We start from the raw sequence: 25,745 nt of genomic DNA, 5'->3' as shown, positions 1-25,745 counted from the left end.
GAGAGAGGTCTTCCATCTGCTGGTTCACTCCCCAGTTAGCCACAACGGCCAGAGCTGCACCAATCTGAAGCCAGGAGCCAGGAGCCTCTTCCAGGTCTCCCAAGTGGATGCAGGGGCCCAAGAACTTGTGCCATCCTCCACTGCTTTCCCAAGCCATAGCAGAGAGCTGGATCGGAAGTGGGGCATCCAGGACTTGAACTGGCGCTCACATGGGATGCCGGCACTGCAGGCTGCAGCTTTACCACTGAGCCACAGCACTGGCCCTGAAGTCTATTTGTCTTTTTTTTTTTTTTTTTAAAGATTTTATTTATTTGAGAGGTAGAGTTAAAATGAGAGGGAGAAGCAGAGAGAAAGGTCTTCCATCTGCTGGCTCACTCCCCAGATGGGCGCAGTAGCCGGAGCTGTGCCGATCAGAAGCCAGGAGCCTCTTCCTGGTGTCCCATGTGGGTGCAGGGGCCTAAGGACCTGGGCCATCCTCCACTGCTTTCCCAGACCACAGCAGAGCTGAACTGGAAGAGGAGCAGCCGGAACTCGAACTGGCACCCACATGTGATGCTGGCACTGCAGGTGGAGGATTAACCTACTGCGCCATGGCACCAGCCCCTATATTTGTCTTTAAAAACTGTGTTTATTAATCTGTCTGGTGAGGTTTCTGGTGCAGTATTATCTCGTGATGGCGGTGACTGGCTCTGTCCAAGAATCATCACTTGGAGAAAACAGCTTGTGTTTTGCCTTAGAAGGCAGAGTCAAGCCATGAATGTTATCTTTCTGGTGGCTTCTTGAGCAACTGACACTTGGTTCTATGAGAGTCCTTGGACTCCTAAAGTGGGGCCCAGGCTGTGGTGCAGTGGGTTAAGCCCTGGCCTGCAGTGCTGGCATCCCATATGGGTGCGGGTTCGAGTTCCGGCTGCTCCACTTCTGATCCAGCTCTCTGCTGTGGCCTGGGAAAGCAGCAGAAGATGGCCCAAGTTGTTGGGCCCTTGCACCCACGTGGGAGACCCAGAGGAAGCTCCTGGCTCCTAGGTTCCCATCAGCTCAGCCCTGACCATTGCGGCCATCTGAGGAGTGAACCAACGATAGAAGACCTTTCTCTCTCTCTAGTTCTACCTCTCTCTGTAACTCTGTTTTTCAAATAAATAAAATAAATCACTAAAAACAACAACAAAGAACTTCTAAAGCACGGCCTAGAAAGTTAGAGAACTGGGAAGAATTACCATTATGCATTTGTGTCTAGTTTATGTAAATATCTCCAGAACTAATTAGAAATGATTCTGAGAACTTAGGAGAAATATTGAAGTCTGATATCGAATTACTTTGGTTTCTACCCTTTCTCTTCTGCTCTATAGACAAAGAATGTGATTTCTTGCTAATACTCTGCTTCCCAACATAGTCAGGATTCTCTTCTTGATATTGAGTATTGTGATGTCTTTCTTAATGTTCACATTGAAGATATATTTTCCCGAGACAAAATTCCTATTGTCGTGGGAGGAACCAATTATTATATTGAGTCTCTGCTCTGGAAAGTTCTTGTTAGTACCAAGGTATGTTTAGTTTCTTTGTAATTCACTTAGGAATGGTTCCTCTTTCTTGCTAGCTAATTTTAGTGGGAGGAGGGTTGGTTCTTGCCTATTTCTTATACTCAGCAACTGTAATTTTCCTATTTAATATTCTGAAGCAAATGCCACCTCCGTATGTGAAGTGTGTTCCCTCAGGCTGGCCTCAGGGCAGGGGCTGTGTGTGGGAAAGTGCTCCTGTGTGGCTTAATTAGCATCTTTCTGTAAGTTAACAGTGCATCAGTCTGATTCAGCGTTTCTTGGCTGGCAGCACAATATATATGTCAGGGAGTTGTCCAGCACTGACCCTTTGTGCCTGCAAAGGGTGAGCCTTTGCAACTGATAATGTACTGGCAATTCTGTTCCAGTCTTTGGTCACCTGGCTGAAAGGACTGGACTCCTGGAAATGTTAAAATAGGTGTGGTAACCCCACTACCTGTTTGTTAATCTGAGAAGGAAGTAGCATAGCTGAATACTTCCCTGTGCAGTAAATCCTCCTTCCCCTTTGTTTGCTATGGCGTCAGAACACTTACCACAGCGTATTGGAATTTTTCGTTTATGGTTATCTCTTGCTGTAGAGCAAGATCATCTGATTCACCTCTATTCTGTATTCCTAAGCATTAGCAAAGTGCCAGATACATATTCACTGTCTCCTTGTTGAATTAAGTTTACTCTAAACCTTCATGTAATAGCCCCAGGAGATGGGCAGTGAGAACACAACTGACCGGAAAGTAGAGCTTGAAAAGGAGGATGGCCATGAACTCCACAGGCGCCTAAGCCAGGTTGACCCAGAAATGGCTGCCAAGCTACACCCACATGACAAGCGCAAAGTGGCCAGGTAAGAAAGCCCTGGTTCACCGACCCTGCATTCCTGTAGAGTTGGGGGACTGCCAGCTCTTGAGTTTGCCTGGTTAAGGTAATAGCCATTAGTGGAGATAGATCCGTCGTTCTGGCTCAGCAGGTTGGGAGGCCCTGAGTTACTGCCTCTAACTCCCTCATAAATAGTTGCATCCTACTTTGTTGTTACATTTTAAATGCATAGTACAATATCGTTTTTCCCTAGGGCCTATGTAATCTTGCTTCATTTTCTATTTGATCTTTGCTTGTATAACAGTTTTCATATAAATTTCTTCTGGCATGCAGTCCGTTTACATTGTGATTTGGGTTTCATAATTGGTTGTGCAATGCTGAGTTCTGCCCCAGCAGCTTTCCCAGTGGGAGGTGGATTCTATAAACTGTCTCATAGATCAGCTCCCCTTTGCACATGGAGATTTTCTTGTAAGGATGAAAGGTGATGAATGAACTCATAAGGTCATGTTTGCTTAGATTGTTTTGACATTGCAGCCTCATGTTAGCTTTAGTTTTCTGCAGTGTTGGGAGTGATAGAACATCTGGCATAGTAGAATGCCTGACAAAGGACCTGTTCTATGGATGATTGCACAGATTGTTAATGGTCACATCTCATATTGATAGAGGTTATGAAGTATTCCATCCAAATGAATTTCCTAGATCCTTTAGATCCTTTTTTCATTATTCCCTAATAAAATTTAATACTAAAGAGTAAGATCTCAGGCCAGGTTGTCCTTGGAAAGCCTCGTAACATTATAATGACTCTGCTTTTTTGCCCTCTTAGAGGCAGTGTAACCCTGGGGAGAGAATACATGTTCTAGATATATAAAGCTTATACTCTTTTTTTTTTTTTTTTTAAGATTTATCTATTTATTTGAAAATCAGAGTTACAGAGAGAGAGAGAGAGAGAGAGAGAGAGAGAGGTCTTCCATCTGATGGTCCACTCCCCAACTGGCCGCAATGGCTGGAGCTGCACTGATCCAAAGCCAGGAGCCTGGAACTTCTTCTGGGTCTCCCACGTGGGTGCAGGGGCTTAAGGACTTGGGCCATCTTCTACTGCTTTCCCAGGCCACAGCTAAGAGCTGTATAGGAGGTAGAGCAGCCGAGTCTCAAACTGGCGTCCATATGGGATGCCAGTGCTGCAGGCCAGGGCATTAACCTGCTGCGCCACAGTGCCGGCCCCAAGCTTATACTTTTTAATGTCCCAACATTTTATCTTAAACAGTTTAATAGAAACCTTTGAAAAATTCAGTTTTATATTTTTATGACAGGATTCTAGAGCTTGATCTTTGTTATTCTCTCCTTTTTAAAAAAATTTTTTTTTAATTCTCTCCTTTTTTATTTTTATTTATTTGAATGACAGAGTTACAGAGAGAGCTAGAGACAGAGAGAGAGAGAGAGAGAGGTCTTCCATCCACTGGTTCATTTCCCAGATGGCTGCAACGGCCGGAGCTGCGCTGATCCAGGACCTTCTTCCGGGTCTCCCACATGGGTGCAGGGGCTCAAGGACTTGGGCCATCTTCTACTGCTATCCTAGACCATAGCAGAGAGCTGGATTGGAAGAAGAGCAGCCGGGACTAGAACCGGCGCCCATATGGGATGCCAGCGCCTCAGGCCAGGGCATTAACCCACTGCACCACAGCACTGGTCCCTGTTCTCTCTTTTTACTAGTCTTTCTTGTTACCTCCTCATTTTGATGCATCTAAAAGAGCATAGTACTTGAGAGTTGGTCTTAGTAAGAGGCAGTAGGTTCCAAGCATTATATAGGATTAAGGACTTTTTCTATCTTCCTTTTGGTTTGAAGCTGTATTCGAATCTCCAGATGAGTGATATATCCATTACTGCATTATTTTTTTTCCCTCTCATAGATCCTCTTTGAGTGACTGGTGATACTGAAAAACAAGGGGTCTCTACTCTTGTGTTACGATTTCAGGAAGTAGAATTGGGTCAGGAAGGGAAAGATCACTTTCAAGCTGATAAGTTGCAATCACCCAGAGTGGTGGAGTATAGATTTGGGTATCAAATTACCTGGGACTGCTTAATATAATAGAAAGCGATGGAAGTGGATTGTAGCTTAAGAGTAAGTGTGTGAGTTCTTTCCTCGGTGATCTTTGTGCCAGTAGAGTAGTGGATTAGTCAGGAGCATTCTTCATTAATTTTAGATATATTTTAAAAGAAAGTTGATGAGCTGGATATACAACATACTTTCCTACTGTGGGAAAGGCACTCCAGCGAGACCAGACCTGTTGGCTCATAACAAAGTGTCCCTACAAGCTCTTTATTGCTTACCTGGAAATGAGTCCCATTCCGTTTGTGTAGAAGAAATCTGTTATTTCTCAACCTATTTAACTGATTTCAGAAAAATTTATGTGTGTGTTTAAAAGAATAATATTATTTCTTATTCTATCTAAAGTTTTCTTTAGGATCCTTTCTGAGTTATGATAGGACTGCAATAACCCTGGACACTCATGTTTTGGGGACTTAGGCAGGGAAAATGACAATGAGATTTCTTTTCTTTCTTTCTTTCTTTTTTTTTTTTAAAGATTTATTTATTTGAAAGGGAGAGTTTGAAAGAGAGATATTTTCCATCTACTGATTCACTCCCCAAATGGCTGAAAGTACTGGGGTTGGTCCAGGCTGAAGCCAGGAGCTTTTCGGTCTTCCACATGGGTGGCAGGGACCCAGGCACTTGGGCCATCTTCTGCTCCTTTTCCCAGGTGCATCAGCAGGGAGCTGGATTGGAAGCAGAGCAGCCAGGACTCAAATCGTTGCTCAAGTGGGATGCTGGCACTGCAGGCCACTGCTTAACCCACTGTGCCACAGTGCCAGCCCCAATAATGAGATTTCTGTAACAAACAGCCTTTCCCCTTGTTTCACTTGCGTATGAATATTCCTAGTGGCCTATGTGAATGTGTCACGCCTGCCCCTCACCCTGTCCCTGTTTGAACACCTTAGGAGCTTGCAAGTGTTTGAAGAAACTGGAATATCTCACAGTGAATTTCTTCATCGTCAACACGCAGAAGAAGGTGGTGGTCCCCTTGGAGGCCCGCTGAAGTTTCCTAACCCTTGCATCCTCTGGCTTCACGCTGACCAGACAGGTAAAGGCCCTTTGATGTCCTAGCGTCTGTCTGACATAGGACTTAGAGTAATAACTTCCTATGTGAGGGAACTTCAAAAAATTTGTGGAAAAATGGAGTTAAAAGGTGAGATTTTTTTAAAGCAAAAAGTTTTTAAATCCATACATAGTTTTTCATAATATGCATATCTATGAACTGAAACTCCCTTATATATGAAATGCTTAGGACCATAGGTGGCTCATAATAAACACTAAACAAGTGTTAATTATTAAATTTATCATCACTGCCATTATTCATTGACTTAGGCACAGTGCCACTACCAGATATCTATCTGGAAAGGGAGGAAGGGCGGCTGTAGCACTAGGATAAGATATCAGGAGTAGAGTTATAGCAGGTTATAGCAGTTATAGTAGGTGTTATAGCACAGTGGGTTAAACTGCTTGCATCACATATTGGAGTACTTGGTTCGAGTCCTGACTACTCTGCTTCTGACCCAGTTCCTCACTAATGTACATGGGACTCAGCACATGATGGCCCAAACACCTGCATTCCTGCCACCCATGTGGGAGACCCGGATGGTGTTCCTGAGTCCTGGATTTGGTCTAGCCCAGACCTGGCTATTGCAGGCATTTGGAGAGTGATGTAGGGAATGAAAGATCTTTCTCTTTCTTTAGCTTTTTCCTTGTCAATCTGCCTTTAAAATAAATAAATATCTTTTTTAAAAAAGTTTATTTTTATTTATTTGAGAGGTAGAGCTACAGAGAGAAAGAGAGAGAAAGATAAAGAAAGATCTTTCTATCCATTGACTCACTCCCCAAATGGCCACAATGTCTGGAGCTGAGCCTATCTGAAGCCAGGAGCCTGAAACTTCTTCTGGGTCTCACATGTGGGTGCAGGGGCCCAAGCACTTGGGCCATCTTCCACTGCTTTCCCAAGCTATAGCAGGGAGCCAGATAGGAAGAAGAGCAGGCTGGCTCCGTGGCTTACTTGGCTAATCCTCCGCCTGTGGCACCAGCACCCCAGGTTCTAGTCCCGGTTGGAGCGCTGGGAGCTAGTCCCAGTTGCTCCTCTTCCAGTCCAGCTCTCTGCTGTGGCCTAGGAGGGCAGAGGAGGATGGCCCAAGTGCTTGGGTCCCTGCACCTGCATGGGAGACTGGGAGGAAGCACCTGGCTCCTGGCTTCGAGTCAGTGCAGTGCCGGCTGTGGCAGCCATTAGGGGAGTGAACCAACAGAAGGAAGACCTTTCTCTCTGTCTCTCTCTCACTGTCTAACTCTGTCTGGCAAAAAATTAAAAAATAATAATAATAAAAGAACAGCTGGTGCATGAACTGGTGCCTGTATGGGATGCTGGTGCTGCAGGCATAGTCTTAGCCCATTATGCTCAGTGCCAGTCCCATAAATAAATATCTTACAAAAAAAGAAGACAAAGATGTTGCAGGAGTAAGATAGGATGAGAAGGAAGGATTAGGAAAGGGATTGCCATCCAGGGGAGGTGCAAAGGAGAAAGAGAAAGACCTCAGGTCTGACCTTTTGGTTATCTGGAGGCTGGATCACTTACTATGCTAAAAGCAGTAGGCCTAAGAAGTGAGAATGAGAATTAGTCAGCTGGGCTGATGGTATTCTTGTTGCTGTCCCCTGTGATACTAGTAACTTATTCATCAAACATTCAGTAAGCTTTCAATGAAGTGCCCAGTATTTTGCACAGTACTTGGATGTCGGATGAAAAAGAAACAGTGCCTGCTCTTCAGGAGTTCCCAGTCTGGTGAAGGAAACCATGAGATATGTACTGCAGTGTGATAACTGCTGGGCTAGAATAGATGCAGAGTGCTGTGGGGATGATGAGCCTTCACTGGGAGAAGTCAGGGACCAGTTTATAAAGGTAACTTATGAGCTGTGTCTGAAAAGATGTAATTATTATGTGGACAGGCAATATAATGTTAGGATTAAAATTATAGATTCTAAAGACTAGCATTGTAACGTAGTGGGAAATGCTTACTACCTGTGATGCCAGCATCCCATATCAGCACCAGTTTAAGTCCTGGCTACTTCACTTCCGATCCAGCTCCCTGCTGATGTGCCTGGGAAATTATTGGGAGATAGATCAAGTGCTTGAGCCCCTGCATCCAGATGAAGCTCCTGGCTCCTGGTTTGGGCCTAGCCCAGCCCTGGCAGTTGTGGCCATTTGGGAAGTGAACCAGTGGATGGAAGATCTCTCTGTGTTGCTCTGCCTTTTAAATAAATATTTTTTAAAAATACAGATTATGGAGCTGACCATCTCATTTCAGATTTGTGTTCCATTATCCTCTCTAGCTGTATTGAGGTTTTTTTTTTTCTTTTTTTCTTTTCTTCTTCTTCTTCTTCTTCTTTTTTTTTTTTTTTTGTCAGGCAGAGTGGACAGTGAGAGAGAGACAGAGAGAAAGGTCTTCCTTTGCCGTTGGTTCACCCTCTAATGGCCGCTGCGGGTGGCGCGCTGCGGCTGGCGCACTGCGCTGATCCGAAGGCAGGAGCCAGGTGCTTCTCCTGGTCTCCCATGCGGGTGCAAGGCCCAAGGACTTGGGCCATCCTCCACTGCACTCCTGGGCCACAGCAGAGAGCTGGACTGGAAGAGGAGCAACTGGGACAGAATCCGATGCCCCGACCAGGACTAGAACCCAGGGTGCCGGCGCCGCAAGTGGAGGACTAGCCTATTGAGCCGCGGCGCTGGCCAGCTGTATTGAGTTTAAAAAAATTTTTTTTGTTTACTTATTTTCATTTTATTTGAAAGGATAGAGACAGAGAGAGATTGATCTTTTATTTATTTGCTTGTTCACTCCTTCAAATGCATGCAACAGCCAGGGCTGGGCCAGGCTGAAGCCAAGAGCCTGGACCTCAATCCAGGTCTTCCATGTGGGTGGCGGGGACCAAGTACAAGCTATCATCTGTTGCCTGCCAGGGTGAGCATCTTTGTAAGTTTTAAGATGAGTTAGTCTCTCTCTGCCTTTGCCTCTCTATAACTCTGCCTTCAAATAAATAAATAAATCTTTTTAAAACAACCAAAAGGTGGCAGTGCTGTGGTGTAGCAGGCAAAGCTGCTGCATGCAGTGCCGGCATCCCATATGGGTGCTGGTTCGAGTCCCAGCTGCTCCATTTCTGATCCGGCTCTCTGCTAATGTGCCTCTGAAAGCAGTGGAGGACAACCTGAGTCCTTAGGTCCCTATAACCACATGGGAGACCTGTAAGAAGCTCCTGGCTTTGGATTGGCCCAGCTTTGGCCATTGTAGCCATTTGGGCAGTAAACTGGCTGATGGAAGGTATCTCCTTCCTCCCTCGCCCCATGACTGCCTTTCAAAGTAAATAAATATTAAAAAAATGATGAGTTAGTTTACATTTTTGTGCCCCGATTGTTCTGCAAAATAGAGAAGGTAATAATAGTATATATCTCATGGTATCATTGAGGATTAGATAAGTTGATACATATGGGATACTCAGAATGTACCCAGTGCATGATAAGTAGTCAATAAATGCAAGCAGTTTGGGTAGAAAGAAAGAGTTTACTATCATTGCAGGCTAAGACATAGAGATGATAGAATAGCATAATTGAACTTTTTTTCCCAAATTATTCTGTTTGTGGAAAAATAATTTTTCAGTAATTAAGTTTTGTTAAGTGAAACTTACACAATTCATCGGGGTAACTGAATCACAATAAAGTTCTGTTTGACTACCCCACCCATCTAAGCAGTCATGACATCTTACTACTTTTTTTTTTTTTTTTACTTTTTTTTTTCATCTTATTTAAAAGGCAGAGGGACAGACAGAGATCTTCCATTTGCTGGTTTACTCCCCAAATGCCCACAACAGCCTGGGCTAAACCAGGCTGAAGTCAGGAGCCCCCAGTACAGTCTAGGCCTTCTATATGAGTGGTAAGGACACAAGTACTTGAACCCTCATATGTCGACCTCCAGGGTGCACTCCAGCAGGAGGTTGGAGGACCTGGGACTCACCAGGCACTCCGATGTCAGATAGTGGCATTCTAAGCTGTGACTTCAATGCTGCACTAAACCCCTGCCCTGACCTCTTAGTACTCTTTGCTGTTTTGTCGAGTTCTGTAGTTGAAAATACAACTAGGATGGCTTTAAATTAAAATTCCTTATTCTTGTCCAAGGAAGAAGTTCTTAGGTGGAAAATTACACAAAGTTAAAGTAACAAATATAATGAAAAACACAGAGAGGTAGACCAAGGGACCCTCCGCCACCTCCAAAACATATATTCTATGTAAGAATAAACTATTTGTCCTTCATAGTAGCTGTAATTGTAAGCTCTCTTTCTTATGCATGTGCTTCATTCTGGCTATTTTTATTTGGAGTTGCAGTCTTAATGTGTGTAAATTTAATATGAATATGTAATCTTTGAAGTCCAAATCTTCCATTTGAACAAATTCGCTTTGTGGCAGCCTGTTCATTCTTATATATGAAATATATAGCAGGCACTCACAACTTGTTGGTTGATGAACTAATTTGATTCAAGTTCTAGATGAGCGCTTGGATAAGAGGGTGGACGACATGCTTGCTGCCGGACTGTTGGAGGAACTAAGAGATTTTCACAGACGCTATAATCAGAAGAATGTTTCAGAGGATAGGTGAGGATTTGGCTGTTACCCTGACCTGCTCTCCATCCCTGGCCTGTGGTTGGCTTCACATCTACTTATTTATGTGCCTTGATGGAAGGAGGTTTGGTATACTTATTACAGTTGCAGTTTTCTAATCTTTCAAACATTCCTAAGGAGTTACTTTTCGAGGAAGTAACCTGGGACCTGGTGGGGAGGGTAGAGGAGAATTTCAGAGTCAATAACTGCTCAGGATCTTAGTTCTCATCTCTGAAATGAAATGGCTCAACTAGATCATCTCCAGACCCCTGCTAGCTTTCAGAAGCAATGGCTCATCCGTTGATGCTCTCCTGTTCCCAGCCAGGACTATCAACATGGTATCTTCCAGTCAATTGGCTTCAAGGAGTTTCACGAGTACCTGATCACTGAGGGAAAATGCACACCAGAGACTAGTAACCAGCTTCTAAAGAAAGGTGTGAGTTCCTCCTAGTCTTGGACATCCTGGAGTGACAGAATACCTTGCTGGTATGGTCTGAGGAAGTACTGAGGCTGGAAGAGTTCCAAGTAGCCCTCCGCTCAGAATTGAGACTTTGATCCAGCATGTCTAAGTGGATATCTGACTTTTCCTCCTGGGCGGGGTGGGCCTGCCTCTTGCAGGGTCAGAAGGGATTACCTGGATGCTCTTTTATCCACCATATCTTTCAGGTATTGAGGCTCTGAAACAAGTAACTAAGAGATATGCTCGGAAGCAGAACCGATGGATTAAAAACCGCTTTTTGAGCAGTAAGTCTTTTTTCCCTACCCCCAGATTTGTTTTCTTTTTTAAAAAAAAAAATATTTATTTATTTGAAAGTCAGAGTTCTATAGAGAAGAGAGGCAGAGACAGAGAGAGAGGTCTTCCATCTTTTGGTTCACTCCCCAGTTTGCCACAATGGCTGGAGCTGTGCCGATCCAAAGCCAGGAGCTAGGAGCTTCTTCCGGGTCTCCCACATAGGTGCAGGGGCTTAGGGACTTGGGCCATCCTCCACTGCTTTCCCAGGCCATAGCAGAGAGCTGGATTGGAAGTGGAGCAGCTGGGTCTTGAACCGGCGCCCATATGGGATGCCAGCACTGCAGGCCAGGGCATTAACCTGCTGCGCCACAGTGCCAGCCTCGAGATTTGTTTTCAATAGACTAGTTCTCAGCTCACCCAGAAAATGCACTTTGGTTTCTGAGCCTGTTCTAAGATTTTGGACCTGACTTGGGGAAGTTCTCTTGTATAAATGATTATTCAAGAATATTTTCTTTTGATGTCTCAGGTTAAAAAAAAAAAAATCAAGTTTCCATTGAGTCTGTTTTACTTCTTGACCAGATGGGAACTGGCCGCAGACAAGTTAAGAGTGACACAACAGTCAGTATCTTAGCAGAGCAGTGTTTCAGGCTGAGTGGAATGCCAGTTTTTGTTTTGTTTTGTTTACAGATTTATTTATTTATTTGAAAGGCAGAGGGACAGAAAGAAAGGAAGACAGACAGACACATAGATTGTCTTTCCTCTGGTTCACGCCCCAGATGACTGCCACAGCCAGGGCTGAACTCCATCTATCCAGGCCTCCTATATGATTGGCAAGGGTACAAGTCCTTTGGCTGTCTTCCACTGCCTTCCCAGGCCCATTAACAGGGAACTGGATCAGAAGCGGAACAGCTGGGACTTGAACTGGGGCTTCAGTATGTGATGCCAGCATCACAGGTGGCTTAACCTGCTGTACCACAATGCTGGCCTCTGGAACTTCCATTTTGTACCTGAAGAGGAGTCAGATTTCTGTCAGTGTGCTTTCTTAATTATGGTTGTAGATGAGATGAGCAATATAAAAAACCAAACCTTTACCACTTTTCCCAGCATCTCCAGATACATGGTGTTTGAGTTTGCTTTAACTGAAAGTTTAGTTAAGGGAGTGGAATTCACTGACCATGTGCTGTGTCTTTGGCACTGAATTTGGTGCTATATAGGCTTTTTATTTAACCTTCAAGGTAGGTGTTATTTTAGATAAGAAAGTGAAGGCCTACATAAGTTAAATAACTTCTAAATCCCAGTTAGTAGGCATTAGAGAGTGAACAAAGGCTGGCCCCAAGGTCCATGCTCTTTGCTTTATACTGCTCTTCCTGTTTCCTTAGCTATAATGTCAGCTAAACATAATTAGTATTTGCATTGGATAAGAAATTGTGTGATTATGAGCTGAAAGATGAATTTAAATGAAACTCCAATTTTATCTTGTGGGTATTTTGTAAGTCTACCTCTGGATCATCCCATATTTACCTTTTGTCCAGTAGGCTTCTGCTTTCGGTTACAGATGGGGCCAACTGAAGGCTGTCCCACTCCTCACTGCCTCCTTTCACCCTGATCTGTGGTGCCACCACTCATTGCTGTCCTAGTTGTTTCCAGCTCCCCTGTGTCAGCTCTCTACTGGGATTCTGGTGCCAAGAGTCTCTTTATGCTTTTTTTCTTCAAAGCCCTCTTTTCCCTGCATGTCCTGTTAGAAGTCTGAGCAGCAGCTGAAGTTCAATACTACAGATTTCTAATGCATCTTCTCTTCTTCCCAAGTCTGACAAAAAGTCTATAACAAAAGACTTTTTTGTAATAATTTGGAAGTTTCTACTGTGGTCAAACCACGGTAACTCCCCCATGTCTGAGTTGGGGTGGGGTGGGGACACAGTGTCATATGCCTATTCCTCACTCGGGTGTCTGCCGGCACAGTCCTGGTACTACAGTGAAAGGCACAGCTGCCCTGTAAATCAGGAACTGCATGTGATTGGCCAGCGCCGATCTGCTGGGATATGGTTCTGGCAAGGAGCCAGAGGGACTTCCCCACCCCAGCTTGGCCTTGGACCTGAGCCAGAAATAGCAGCTGGGAGCCGAGAACTTGTTGAAAGGTGCTTAGACAGGGCACAGAAGCCCAACAAAGGGCTTAGAGGAGAAAGGAAAATGTAGAGTGGCCTGGAAACAGGTGCAGAGCTTAGCCAAGGCCAGGTGTGCTGTGGGTGCCGCCTGCACTCTCCTAGTCTCACCTTTCCTTGTGGTGGCAGGTGCAGCCCAGTCCAGTCTATGAAGAATCTTATTTGTGGTTGGCACAATCAAAAGGCCAGCACCTGCCAGCCGTTGGCATCCTGATGCCTTTGATGTTTTGTCCATGGGCGATGCTCTTTGCCTTTAGGCAACTGACTTAACCTAGCCATGAAGGCGATGGAGTGTGTCTGTAGGCTGGGTCAGCTACCCGAAGAGACTGAGCTCTTGCAGTGTTGTTGGTTGAGAAGGTGAAGTGTTCTGCTACCTCCAGGCTCATCTCCATTCCAAAGTGTTTACCACAGGGTGCTTCTTGAATACTCCTCTAGATTGAGGTTTTTTTTTTTTTTTTTTTTTTTTTTAAGATTTATTTATTTTTTATTTGAAAGGCAGAGTTCCAGAGAGATGAGGAGAGACAGACAGAGAGAATCTTTCATCCATTGGTTCACTCCCCAAATGGCCGCAATGGCCAGGGCTGGGCCAGGCTGAAGCCAGGAGCTTCATCCAAATCTCCCGTGTGCAAACAGGGGCCCAAGCACTTGGGCCATTCTCTGCTGCTTTCCCAGGCACACTAGCAGGAGGCTGGATTGGAAGTGGAGCAGCGGAGCCTTGAACCCACACCCTAATGGGGTGCTGGCACTGTAGGTGGAGGCTTAATCTGCTATGCTACAATGCCAGCCCGGAGATCTAGTTCTTAAAAGAAGGGCTTCAGCTTGATCATCTCCAAGGCTTCTTTTTAGTTCTCAGATTCAAGTAGCTCTTTGGTATGTTGATCCCAGCCCATGATTTTTTTGGCATGCTGCCAAGGAGTAGCATGAATGCTAGGATAACTAAAGGGATACACATTGAATGTCTCTTATCTGTAACGCTTCAGATCAGAAATTTTTGCCATTTTGGAGTTTTTTGGATCTTGGGTTATTTGTGTGTACATAATGAGATATCTTAAGGATAGGGCCCAAGTCTAACCATGAAATTCATTTGTGTTTTATATACTTAATCTTGCACGTATAGCATGAAGCTAGTTTTATATAATATTTTTCCATGCACCTGCATTTTATTTATTTGAAAGAGTTACAAAGAGAGGGGGGTAGAGATAAAGAGAGAAAAGAAAGACCATGCTCTGCTGATTCACTCTTCAAATAGCTGCAATGTCCAGGCTGGGCCAGGCCAAAGCCATGAGCCAGGAACCTCTCATAGCCATGTCCCCCACCTGGGTGATAGTGGGCCAAGCACTTGGGCCATCTTCCTCTGCTTTCCCAGGTGCATTAGCAGGGAGCTGGTTTCGAAGTGGAACTTGAACCAGCACTCATTTGGGATGCTGATGTCACAGGTGGCAGCCAAGTATACTGTGCCACAGTGCCAGCCCCTGCACCTGCATTTTAACTATGACCTATTGCATGCGGTCAGTTGTAAAATTTTCCTCTTGTGGTATCACGTCAGTGCTCAGATTGTTTCAGATTTTGGAACATTTCAGCTCTCATAGCATTCTGGGTTTTGGATTTTCAGATTAGGGATGCAAACCTGAGACTAGTCTGTTCCTAAAGAAAGCTGTGAGCTCTCTGGCCACAGAGTGACATTGCTATAAGGTAGAACTTAGAATGGGCACCTATCTAAAAATGTTAGGCCGGCGCCGCGGCTCACTAGGCTAATCCTCCACCTTGCGGCGCTGGCACACCGGGTTCTAGTCCCGGTCGGGGCGCCGATCCTGTCCCGGTTGGCCCTTCTTCCAGGCCAGCTCTCTGCTGTGGCCAGGGAGTGCAGTGGAGGATGGCCCAAGTTCTTGGGCCCTGCACCCCATGGGAGACCAGGAGAAGTACCTGGCTCCTGGCTTCGGATCAGCACGTTGCGCTGGCCGCAGCGGCCATTGGAGGGTGAACCAACGGCAAAAAGGAAGACCTTTCTCTCTGTCTCTCTCTCTCACTGTCCACTCTGCCTGTCAAAAAAAAATTAAATAAATTAAAAAAATTTTTAAAAAAGTTAGTGTTTTTCCTCTTGTGATGTGTTATCTTTTTTTTTTTTTTTTAAAGATTTATTTATTTGAAAGGCAGAGAAAGAAAGGAGAGAGAGAGAGAGAGAGAGGTCTTCCAGCTGCTGGTTCACTCCCCAAATGGTCACAATGGCTAGGGCTGGGCCAGGCCAAAGCCAGGAGCCAGGAGCTTCATCTGAGTCTCCCACATGGGTGCAGGGGCCCAAGCACTTGGGCCATCATGCCACTGCTTTCCCAGGCTATTAGCAGGGAGTTGGATCAGAAGTGGAACAGCTGGGACTCAAACTGGCACCCATGTGGAATGCCAGCACTATAAGCTGAGGTTTAATCTTCCACGCCACAGCCCTGGCCTCAGGGCTCAGATGTGTTATCTTTATGTGTAGCCCACACAGTTGTCACCTGAGTTGTTGTTGCTCTATTCTGGCTTCCTGACTGATCTGGAAGATGCTGCATTTGAGTTTCTGGATTATACAGTTGGACTTACTGGCTGCGTTTTAGATCTTTCTTGGATTGTGGTTCATGTTTGTCGTTAGAATGAATAGCATGATCTGAATGTTTATTCCTTGGACACTGTGTTTCCCTTGAGGATTTTTGGAGTCCTGAGAGGAGAATAGATTGGGTTTTGTAAGCTGACCTCTCACAACTTTTCTTGTCATCATTAGGACCTGGTCCTAGTGTCCCTCCAGTGTATGGCTTAGAGGTATCTGATGTCTCCAAGTGGGAAGAGTCTGTTCTGGAACCTGCTCTTGAAATCGTGCAAAGTTTCATCCAGGTGATTATTAATTATCGTACAGTCTGTTTGATTTTCAGAGCACTTTCCTTAGCTGACACCTTTATTGCTATGTTGGGGAAGCAAGCCTTATTTTCCATAGAATAAGGCAGAAGGGCTGGCTGCTTTTAGATCCATAACGGCTGTATTTCTGCTTTCACATTTAAAAAAGTTGTTCTTAAAATCTGTTCACAACTCACCTGCTCTGTTGGATGAGAAAAAGGAATCTTGAATCCCACTCCCCTTACTATCAGAAAGTTATACTTAAAATTTGTTCACTCAGATGCCTCCCCGCCCTCCTTGTTCTTTTAGGGCCACAAGCCTGCAGCCACTCCAATAAAGATGCCCTACAATGAAAATGAGAACAAGAGAAGCTATCATATGTGTGACTTCTGTGATCGCATTATCATTGGGGACCGCGAATGGGCAGGTAGCGTATGAGGAAGGGCATGAGGAAAGCCGTGCGGATGTCGCATTGACTTCCTGAAATTTAAGATCTTTGAAAGACTGAATTCTGCAGTCTGCTTGCTTGTAAAGGGACAGCCAGATTATTCTAAGAGTCTGTACTTAAATTCCTCGGAGGCTTTCCCAAATCGTTGGGGAGTCGTCTCTATTCTGAAATTCGAAGGAAGATCGTATGCCCTCTAGCTTCAGCTAGAATAGAGGTTTTATACTGAGCATTGTGTATACTGTTGGCTTTCTAGAGCTCCGTTGACTTTGTGATCTTGCCTTGGAGGAGTTGCTTGACCTTTCATGTTTACACTCAGTGGGGGTGAGCGAGGCTTTTGAGGAAAACCAGGCAGTTCATCCCAGAGAAGCCGAAGCATAGCTGGGAGGGAGCAGGACGTGCAGCTACTCCTTCTCGGTACGTCCCTCAAAAGTAGTAGCTCCTCGTGATTTTTAAAGTACTAGGTTGAAATGGTGGGAGTTGGAAGGCTGTTAAAGCAAACTGTGAGAGCAGCCTGTCAGACATATATGTGGACAGAGACGGTGCCATCCAGGCCCAGGCCTGTGCTCAGCTTCTGCAGCTTCTGCCGTAGCTGCATTGTACTCCACTGTCAGATTTCTGTCGTCACCCAATCAAGTCCCAAAGGGTTTCTTCCCCAAGCCTTGAATTTACATCATATTTAGAAACACGTGTGAGGTTCACTCATTTTAGGCACAGTAGGGTTTATAGTTTACGCAGTGGCTGGAATCCTTCTGTTCAGAGTTCTGCTTTGCATGGAAGTCTCAGAGAAGTACAGTTTTTTTTCCCATACCAGCCAATGGGATGATTAGGTCTACTAACTGGTAACCCAGGCAAAATGAACTCCATTGTCAGACTGGGGACGGCTGTGATTGCCCAGCCAGCAGAAGAAGCCTCGATTGTTGCTGGTTTATAATGATGAAAGGGGAAGAGAAAGAGAGTGTTTGATTGTTTTTTCTAAAGGAAACTTAGTGGTTCGATTTGTCGAATGTCCTTCAGGGAGAGCTCAGAGCAGCAGCATGTGTGAGCCGTTGTGCGCGCTGCCTGTGTGAGCCCTTCTATAGTGCCATCTGTCCAGTCCTCACTCCCCTCGCCTGCTGCCAGGGAGAGTCGGGCCAGAGCTCTGTTTCTGCCTTAGGCGCTAGCTGGAGAACAAAGCTGATTTTTCTCCCAAGTAAACTTTTCTTTGACTTCTAACCTTTTCCTTACTTATTCTTGCTTCTAACTCCTTAAAAATGATCCTTTAAATATGAGTAAAAGAGGATTTAGTCTAGTCATCTATTTCTTTAGGTATTCCCAGACGAGATCGCCTGTATGAGTTAGTCAGATGGGGAGGGGGGGGCGGGGGGCGCCTTGGGGTGAGAGGCAGGCACTTGCTATCAGACAGCAGTGGCCTTTCAGCTTTATTGCACCTGACTGACTGGGGCAGCATGTGGGGAGATTGGGAGCCTTGTGGATCAGTCCTTCAAATGGTTTATCTGACACAGGCTGGGGTGGCGAGGCAGGACCACCCGTGAGACCAGGGAAGAATTGGAACAGGCAGTCATATTCCTGGCATCTGTAGGACTGGGTACTGCAGTGTGAGGTACAACATGGCATCTGTCCTGCAATACACACAAGAATTTGAAATGCATCTGAAACAGGAAGCCCTGCACTATAGAGACCTGATTCTGGAAAGTGGGATCTCTTTCTAAGAAGCTGAAGATCTAACCAAACAAATGTGCCTGCTGTGGGACGCTGGACACAAGTAAGACCTCTCTAAACCTGGAGAAGTATAAAGGAGACGAGGCAGGTAGCAGGGCGCACTTGATACATGGTCGCTTACTCTAGTTTGCTAGCTGACATTATTGTAATAAGCCAAACAGCCATACCAGTGTGCCTGTTGACACATTTATTGTTAAAGAAAAGGATTGTGTAGTTAATTGTAGTTATTTTTAGAATTAATCCTAGAAAATCCTAATTTTTATTTGATTGACTGGATTTTTTTTTTTTTTGTCTTATCAGCTCATATAAAATCCAAATCCCACTTGCATCAACTGAAGAAAAAAAGAAGATTGGAATCAAATGCTGTCAACACCAGAGAAAGTCAAAGTATCTCCCCTGACTGTGACAGAGAACTTAAAAAGAAGGGGTGCCCAGGGCAGGATGATCCAGAGCTGATATGCAGCACATAAGAGACATCCCCAGTAACCTTGGTAAAGGTGGTAGAGACTCCATTCAGGAGGGCGGGGCCTTTTCTCCTATTCTGGGCCGAGGAGTGCTGTGCATAAAGCCCCCGCCATTTTATTTCATTTAGTGTTGTGGCTGTGAAGTGTTCTCTGAAATGGGAGTGGCAGACCTCGTGAGCTCCTCGTGTGGCTGATGTGTCTGGCAGTGACGTATTTCCAGAAGGGCTTTTTTTTTTTTTTTTTTCTTTTGAACCTTATAGGTTTAAAGAAAGGCACAGATTGTACATTTTTATACTTGCGAATCTCTTGAATAGTGGATACCAGCATTCACTATATCCCTTAAAACAAGTTTTCTTCCGGACGCCAGCTAAAAATATCTCATTTCCAGATGCTTTTGTAGATGACTGAAGTATTGTGAGCTGCAAATCAGGAGGTCTGGATCTGAGTGAACTGCAGGAAAGAACCAGCCCCTGTGAAATGATCAAGTGAACACAGATAGTTCTTGGAATTCCTGAGAGCAGGGATCAGATCAAGGTGTGGGACTTGGAACTTGAAATCTAAAGGCTTGGAAACGTGTTGAGCTGCTCCTGTGTGGGAAGACACTATCACTGGTGTCTCTCTATTGAGTTATAAATCCATATTCTTGCTGAAAGTTAAATAAAGAAAAAGTCTGCAGGAGCCTTTTCGATCCTTAAAAAGATAGGTATGTTCACATATAGTTTATATACAATATGCTTTTATTAACATGGTAGCTTTTCAACAAATTTGACCTTCATAGATCATGCCGTCTTCACTTGTGTAGCAGGTGTTTGCTGAGCATTTATATTCCTAGAAGACATCCAGACAGACTCTTTTTGTAGATTTGTTATTTCTAGTTGAAATCCTCTTTCTGGAATGACCTGAGCTGCCAGCAATATTATATAAATATTTATTTATATGTAACATGAAATTAAACATTTTGCTTGTGTAATTCACCGCATTGATTACATTCACAACACTGTAAGTCATCACTGTTATTTTGAAAACCTGTTCATCACTGAAAACAGAAACTCAGTACTCATTATGTAATAATTTCCCACTCAGATTTTTTATTCAGAATCTACTGGACTAGGCTAGTGGATATAGGCTAGAGGGGCTGGCTCTGTGGTATAGTAGGTTAAGCTGCTGCCTGCAATGCTGACATCTCATATGGGCAGCAGTTCGAGTCCTGGCTGCTCCACTTCAATCCAGTTGTCTGCTATGGCCTGGGAAAGCAGTGGGAGATGGCCCAAATGCTTGGGCCCTGCACCTGCATGGGAGACCCAGTGGAAGCTCCTGGCTCCTGGCTTGGGCCTGGCCCAGCCCAATCTGTTGCAGCCATTTGGGGAGTGAACCAGCAGGTAGAAGATTCTTTCTGTATCTCTGCCTTTGAAATAAATAAATGAATCTTTAAAAAACAAAAAACAAAAAAACAGAGATGCATGAGCTGTGCAACTTATTTTCAGGGACTTGCAAAGTAGACTTATGTATACACAAACAACCAGTCTAGATGGTAGAGTACTGAAGGTCATAAAATTTGTATAGGGGGCAGACATTTGGTGCAGCAGTTAAAGAGCTGTTTGGGATGGGATAGCCACATTCCATATCAGAGTGCCTGGTTTGAGTCCTGGGTCTTCCACTTGATATCCAGCTTGCTGCTAATGCTCACTGTTGGGGCCATAGGTGACGGCTCATGTACTTGGTTCCCTGCCACTCAAATGGGAGACCCAGATGGAGTTCTAGCATCCTAGTATTGGTCTGGCTCAGTCCTGGCTGTTTTGGGTGTTAGGGTAGAGAACCAGTGGATGGAAGATCTCTGTCTCTATCTCTGACTCTCACTGCCTTTTAAATAATAAATAATAAATAATTTTTAAAAGTATTTATTTGAAAGGCAGAGTTAGAGAAAGAGCTTCCATCTGCTGACTCACCCCCCAGATGACCACAACAGCAGGGCTAGGCCAAGCTGAAGCCAGGAACCTGGAATTGCATCTGGGTCTCCACACAGGTAGCAGGAGCCCAAGTGTTTGGGCCATTTCACTGCTTTCCCAGGTGGATTTAGCCAGAGCTGGATTGGAAGTAGAGCACTTGAACCAGTTCCCATATGGGATGCCAGCATTAGGTGGCAGCCTAACAGGCTGTACCACCACAACATTCCCAGCTTTTAAAGCCAGGCAGAATGCTATTTTAAAGAGCTGTTTAGGCTGGCGCCGTGGCTTAACAGGCTAATCCTCTGCCTTGCGGCGCCGGCACACTGGGTTCTAGTCCCGGTCGGGGCGCCGAATTCTGTCCCGGTTGCCCCTCTTCCAGGCCATCTCTCTGCTATGGCCCGGGAAGGCAGTGGAGGATGGCCCAAGTCCTTGGGCCCTGCACCCGCATGGGAGACCAGGAGAAGTACCTGGCTCCTGGCTTCAGATCAGCACGATGCGCCATCCGCAGCGGCCATTGGAGGGTGAACCAACGGCAAAAAGGAAGACCTTTCTCTCTGTCTCTCTCACTATCCAGTCTGTCAAAAAAAAAAAAGAGCTGTTTAAATTTTTAGTTTAGAGGGGAGAGGGAGGGATCATGGAAGAAAGAACATTTCTGTTGGACCTTAAAAAAGCAATTCTCAGGTGTTCCCATGTGCATACAAAATGACAGAGGAGGCAGAGTGAAAGAACTGTAACTTGATTGCCTTTTTTATTTTTTTTTAAGATTTATTTATTTGAAAGGCGGAGTTACAGAGAGGCAGAGGCAAAAAGAGAGAGGTCTTCCATCTGCTGGTTCACTCCCCAGATGGCCGCAATGGCTGGAGCTGGGCTGATCCAAAGTCAGGAGCCAGGAGCTTCCTCCAGGTCTTCCACACGGGTGCAGGAGCCCCAGAACTTGGGCCATCTTCCACTGCTTTCCCAGGCAATGGCAGAGAGCTGGATCAGAAGTGGAGCAGCCAGGACTTGAACCAGCACCCATATGGGATGCTGGCACTGCAGACCAGGGCTCTAACCTGTTGCACCACAGCGCCGGCCTCTTGATTGACTTATTAAAGCTATGGAATTACAGGGCTTCATCCCCCACTTTGACTGATTTGACTCAAGAATAAATTTATGTTTTTTTTAAAGATTTATTTATTTATTTGAAAATCAGAGTTAACACAGAGAGGAGAGGCAGAGAGGTCTTCCATGCATTGGTTCACTCCCCAGTTGGCTGCAGTGGCCAGAGCTGCACCAGACCAAAGCCAGGATCCAGGAGCTTCCTCTGGGTATTCCCACATGGGTGCAGGGGCCTCAGGATTTGGGCCATCTTCTGCTTTCCCAGGCCATAGCAGAAAGCTGGATTGGAAGTGGAGCAGCCAGACTTGAACCAGTGCCCATATGGGATGCCAGCACTGTAGGTGGCAGCTTTACCTGCTATGCCACACTGTCAGCCCCAATTTATATTCTGATCAAAGAAGAAATCATCCTTTTATCTACTGCATTTTGTTTTCTATGTGATATAATTTTCCCAGTCAGTTTATTCCCTAAGAGCTAACGGTGGAAAGCTACATTTCCCCACTGGGAGTGGAGATGTGTATTTGCTATGAGCCCAGCATTGTCAGGCACTTTGTCATACAGCCCTGGGGGGAGATGCTGTTCCCATTGAGTTACCCAACTGGGAGAGCAAGGCCCTCCAGCCAGGAGTGGCAGAGCTGGAGGTGAGGCGAGGGCTGGAGACTCGAGCTTCAGTGCTGCTGTGTTGAGCTGGCTCTTTTTAGTGAGGGGCCTTGGACTTGGAGATGTTCTTCACCCAAATTGCTAAATATAGTTTAAAGCATAAAAGAAATTTCAGTGGACAAGCAGGAAAAACTAGTTGCAGTAACCCTACCTCAGAAAGTCTAATCCTTCCATCTGAAGTACCTGGAGCAGTAGCTTCTCATAAGAATCATTGCAATCTAAGACAATTGGAAAGCATGATTGATACACACACACACACACAAAGTCAAATCAAAGTACCCGGTATCTTTGAAGTGCTTGCTAAGTTCAAGGCACTGTGGGTGAGTCCACCACTCCTGTTTTTAGAAATCAGATCCAGCAAGGTGGGATTCCTTCATGGCATCCAAGAGCCTGTGGCAGGCAGAGTACTCACTAGAAACCTGCCCGTTGCCCTGGTCTGAGGCGTTGTGTGGGGTACACCTCCTGCTCTTTGCCTCCTGCCCTCAGGAACTTTGCTGTTAAGTATAGGGAGGGAAACTAGTTCTGCCTTGTCGTTGTCATACGTGGAGAGATGAGAGTCGCCAGCCCGTTCTTGTGCAGATGGGGAAACAGGCCCAAAAACATGATTCCAAGTCACAGAGCAAGTTTGACAAAATCAGGACAAACCTCAGGTCACCTCTCAACTGCTGAATCTCGCTCCAGTCTTATTTGAGATCTGGGAGGGACTGCGGAGCAGCGCTGGGCTATTGGCCCCTCCTGGAGTGAGGATGAGGAGTGCTGTCTTGCAGCATCTGGCTTTAGCTAATCCCAGACAGGTGAGGCCCTGTAGTCCAGGTAGCCGGAGTCTCCGTTCTGTCACCAGCAGTGCTGTCTAAATGGCCTTGGGAATTAATCTAATGAATTCCAACACTCAGCAAGCTATGAGGTCTATCTACCTCTGTCAGTAAAAGTCCTGGTTACATATTAGACATGCAGATCAGACCATTGTAAGAAACACATTGAAAAGAGTTGGATTCTTAGAATGTTATGCTTGATCTTTAGGGCTAAGCAAGAGCATAGCTCATCTGTAATCCAGGGGTATGGTTTGAGCCTTTGTGACTTGGTAATTATTTGTACATTGCTTCTCAGTTCCATATTCCATACATAGGGTTTTTCCACTGAAAACAAATTGCACAGCACAACGTTTAAAACAAAAAACCACCATGTACACACACACATTGGTTTTTATGAATGCAGTGGCCTGTTTCTGTCCCCAGTGCCTAGAAACAGTCAAATATTTATGAATATTAATTGCATGGATGCATAAAAGCTAAATGGGTCTCTACATAAATAATCTGTTTCAGTCGTTAAATACCCTTTAGCCAGGATGAGGAAATCTTGGGATAGTAGCCACAGGCAGGAACTTCATTGTTTGATTATCACCTACTTGGGCGGTTAGGGCTGTTTTCTGAAATGATGGCTCACCAGTCATTTGTAATGCTATTCTGAGCATACACAAAGGAAGCTGCATGGTTGTGTTAGTACCGGTAAAAGGCTAAGCCTGCTGTAGCAAAGGGATTCAACCATACAGTGGCTTCAAGAACAAAGAACTTGATTCTTTGTCACCTAACAGCTCTGGGGGGAGTTAACCTTTCTGAAGTGAGCTGTCTAGGTCAGTGGGGCAGCTGTACTCCAAATGGTCATTCAGGGACACAGGTCTCTCGGATCCTGTTCTTCTCCCTCGGGAGTAAGCTCCTCATCTGCATGCTTGAAGCTGGGTCACCACTGGTCCCAGCCAGTGGGAAGGGAGAGGGAGCGGGGAGGAGGCGCACCCATGGCCCGGAGGCCTAGCCCCTGCAGCGGCATGCATGCTTCTGCCCACTTTCACTGGCGAGAACTTAGTCATATGGCCACACCTGCCTGCCAGCAAGACTGTGAAATGTCATGCAGCCATGTGCCAAGAAAGAATGGGAGAACAGATTTTGGTGGACAACTTGCTGTCTCCACCAAAGTGGTATCGTGGAAAGAACACTGGATTCCAGGCTCATTTAACTAATTAGCTCTGTTCGTTTGCTAGAGGCAAATCTCTCTATTTCCCATCTGTGAAATTAGTACACTGTACGGGCTGACCTCTAAAATATTTCAAAAAGTTAAGCTTGACAAAATCCTGGCTGGTGGGACTTTAAGATGAGAATAAAGAAGTGTTATAGGGACTGGCATTGTGCCACCGCCTGCAATGCCAACGTCCCATTTGGGCGCCTGTTGGAGTCCTGGCTGCTCCACTTCCTGTCCAGTTCCCTGCTAATGTGCCTAGGAAAGCAGTGGAAGATGGCCCAAGTGCTTGAACTTCTGCCACTCACATGGGAAACCCAGATGGGGTTCCTAGCTCCTGGCTTTGGCCTAGCCCAGCCTTGGCCATTGCGACCATTTGGGAAGTGAGCCAGCACGTGGAAGATCTCTCTCTCTTAATTTTGCTTTTCAAATAAATCAGTCTTTTAAAAAGAACAAAAGCAGCATTACGGGCACTGCCGAGAGTATGAGGCATGGTGAGGAAGCACACCACAGTGACTGACACCTACCTCCAGACCCTTGACGGAGGCAGGGGAAAACCTCCCACTACTTGTATCTGGATCCTTCCCTGTCCAACGTGCCGTATGTGTGACCTTTGGGGAATTGCTTAATCTGCCTCAGTTTCCTTATAAAATGGAGCTGTTAGCTCCATGCCAGGGGACACTTCAGGGCCAATGAGGTCCATTTGTAAGGAGTCTAGTATGTTGGCACTGGCGGACACAGTAGGCGGTCACTGTATGTTGGGTTTATCTGCTTCCCTAAGGAAAGACTGTTAATGCTGCTAAGTGTTGGGTGGGTTAGGGGATAGTGTCAATTCTCAGAAGTTCCCAGGGCCAGAGCTGACCTGTAACTAACTGGTTTACACAGCAGTGCCACTAACAGCCAAAACTGGTGCCTCAGGCTTTATCTGCCGCATGTGATTTCGGGGTCATTTGCTTGAAGTTTTTTCCCCACCTGAAATCCCTTTAAGTCTCCATCTAGTGAACTCCTGCACATGCTTCAAGGCCCCCAGATCTCTTGCTCTGCCCCTTGGGGAGGCTGACTTTCTCCTTTTCGTGTATGTGCCCTCGCAGTGTTAATATTAGTGAGTACTTGCATAGCCCTCGGCACCAGGCTCTCTCTTGAGTACTCCTGCACACAGACTCATTGAGCCTCGCAACAGCCCTGTGCGGTGGTATTGCCATTGCTGTCAGTAGCCCTGCTTTACAGTTGAGGAAGCCGACGAGAGCCGTTCGGTGATTCTCCCCAGGGCAAGCTGAGGTTTGGAACGAGGTGGGTGGCTCCCAAGTTCGTGTTCCTCATTATTCCACCACCGCGCGTCGCGCCTGTAACTCCTCTTGCTCCGTGTGCAGAGGCAGCTAGGCCAGGTGCGAGTTCTGCTGAAGTGTTCACGTAGACCAGGGAGGAGGCCCCCAGTACATACCGAGGCTGTTTATTGAGACGTGGCGGGCTTCTGTATCTAAACATAGACCTCGCTGCTCTTCCCTGGATGCTTCCTGTGTGTCAGCACTGTGTGTTAAGCACAT

At 45.6% G+C, this 25,745-nt stretch overlaps 1 protein-coding gene across 5 annotated transcripts in view; it reads left to right on the top strand.

The window, feature by feature from the left end:
• TRIT1 (tRNA isopentenyltransferase 1) overlaps window positions 1-20,669 on the top strand; it is a 55,590-nt gene extending 34,921 nt beyond the window's left edge. Inside the window, exons 3-12 of one of the 5 annotated variants that reach the window (XR_009865915.1) lie at window positions 1,445-1,541; window positions 2,246-2,391; window positions 5,358-5,500; window positions 9,982-10,093; window positions 10,421-10,533; window positions 10,766-10,843; window positions 15,747-15,856; window positions 16,166-16,283; window positions 17,807-18,066; window positions 18,324-18,414. Coding sequence is in view for 4 of the 5 variants with exons in the window: in XM_062191039.1 (XP_062047023.1) it covers window positions 1,445-1,541; window positions 2,246-2,391; window positions 5,358-5,500; window positions 9,982-10,093; window positions 10,421-10,533; window positions 10,766-10,843; window positions 15,747-15,856; window positions 16,166-16,283; window positions 18,324-18,493 (1,087 nt within the window). In the remaining variant the exon portion in view is untranslated. Of the gene's footprint in view, window positions 1-1,444; window positions 1,542-2,245; window positions 2,392-5,357; window positions 5,501-9,981; window positions 10,094-10,420; window positions 10,534-10,765; window positions 10,844-15,746; window positions 15,857-16,165; window positions 16,284-17,806; window positions 18,067-18,323 lie in introns of all 5 variants that reach the window. The other 4 variants (XM_062191039.1, XM_062191038.1, XM_062191040.1 and 1 more) reach the window with 4 other exon arrangements.
• Window positions 20,670-25,745: the final 5,076 nt, after the last annotated feature.

The sequence above is a fragment of the Lepus europaeus genome, chromosome 5 (assembly GCF_033115175.1).
Source record: "Lepus europaeus isolate LE1 chromosome 5, mLepTim1.pri, whole genome shotgun sequence".
In the NCBI taxonomy this organism is placed as follows: domain Eukaryota; kingdom Metazoa; phylum Chordata; class Mammalia; order Lagomorpha; family Leporidae; genus Lepus; species Lepus europaeus.
Note: the sequence above shows the minus strand (reverse complement) of the source record. Positions and strands in the feature narration are given on the sequence as shown.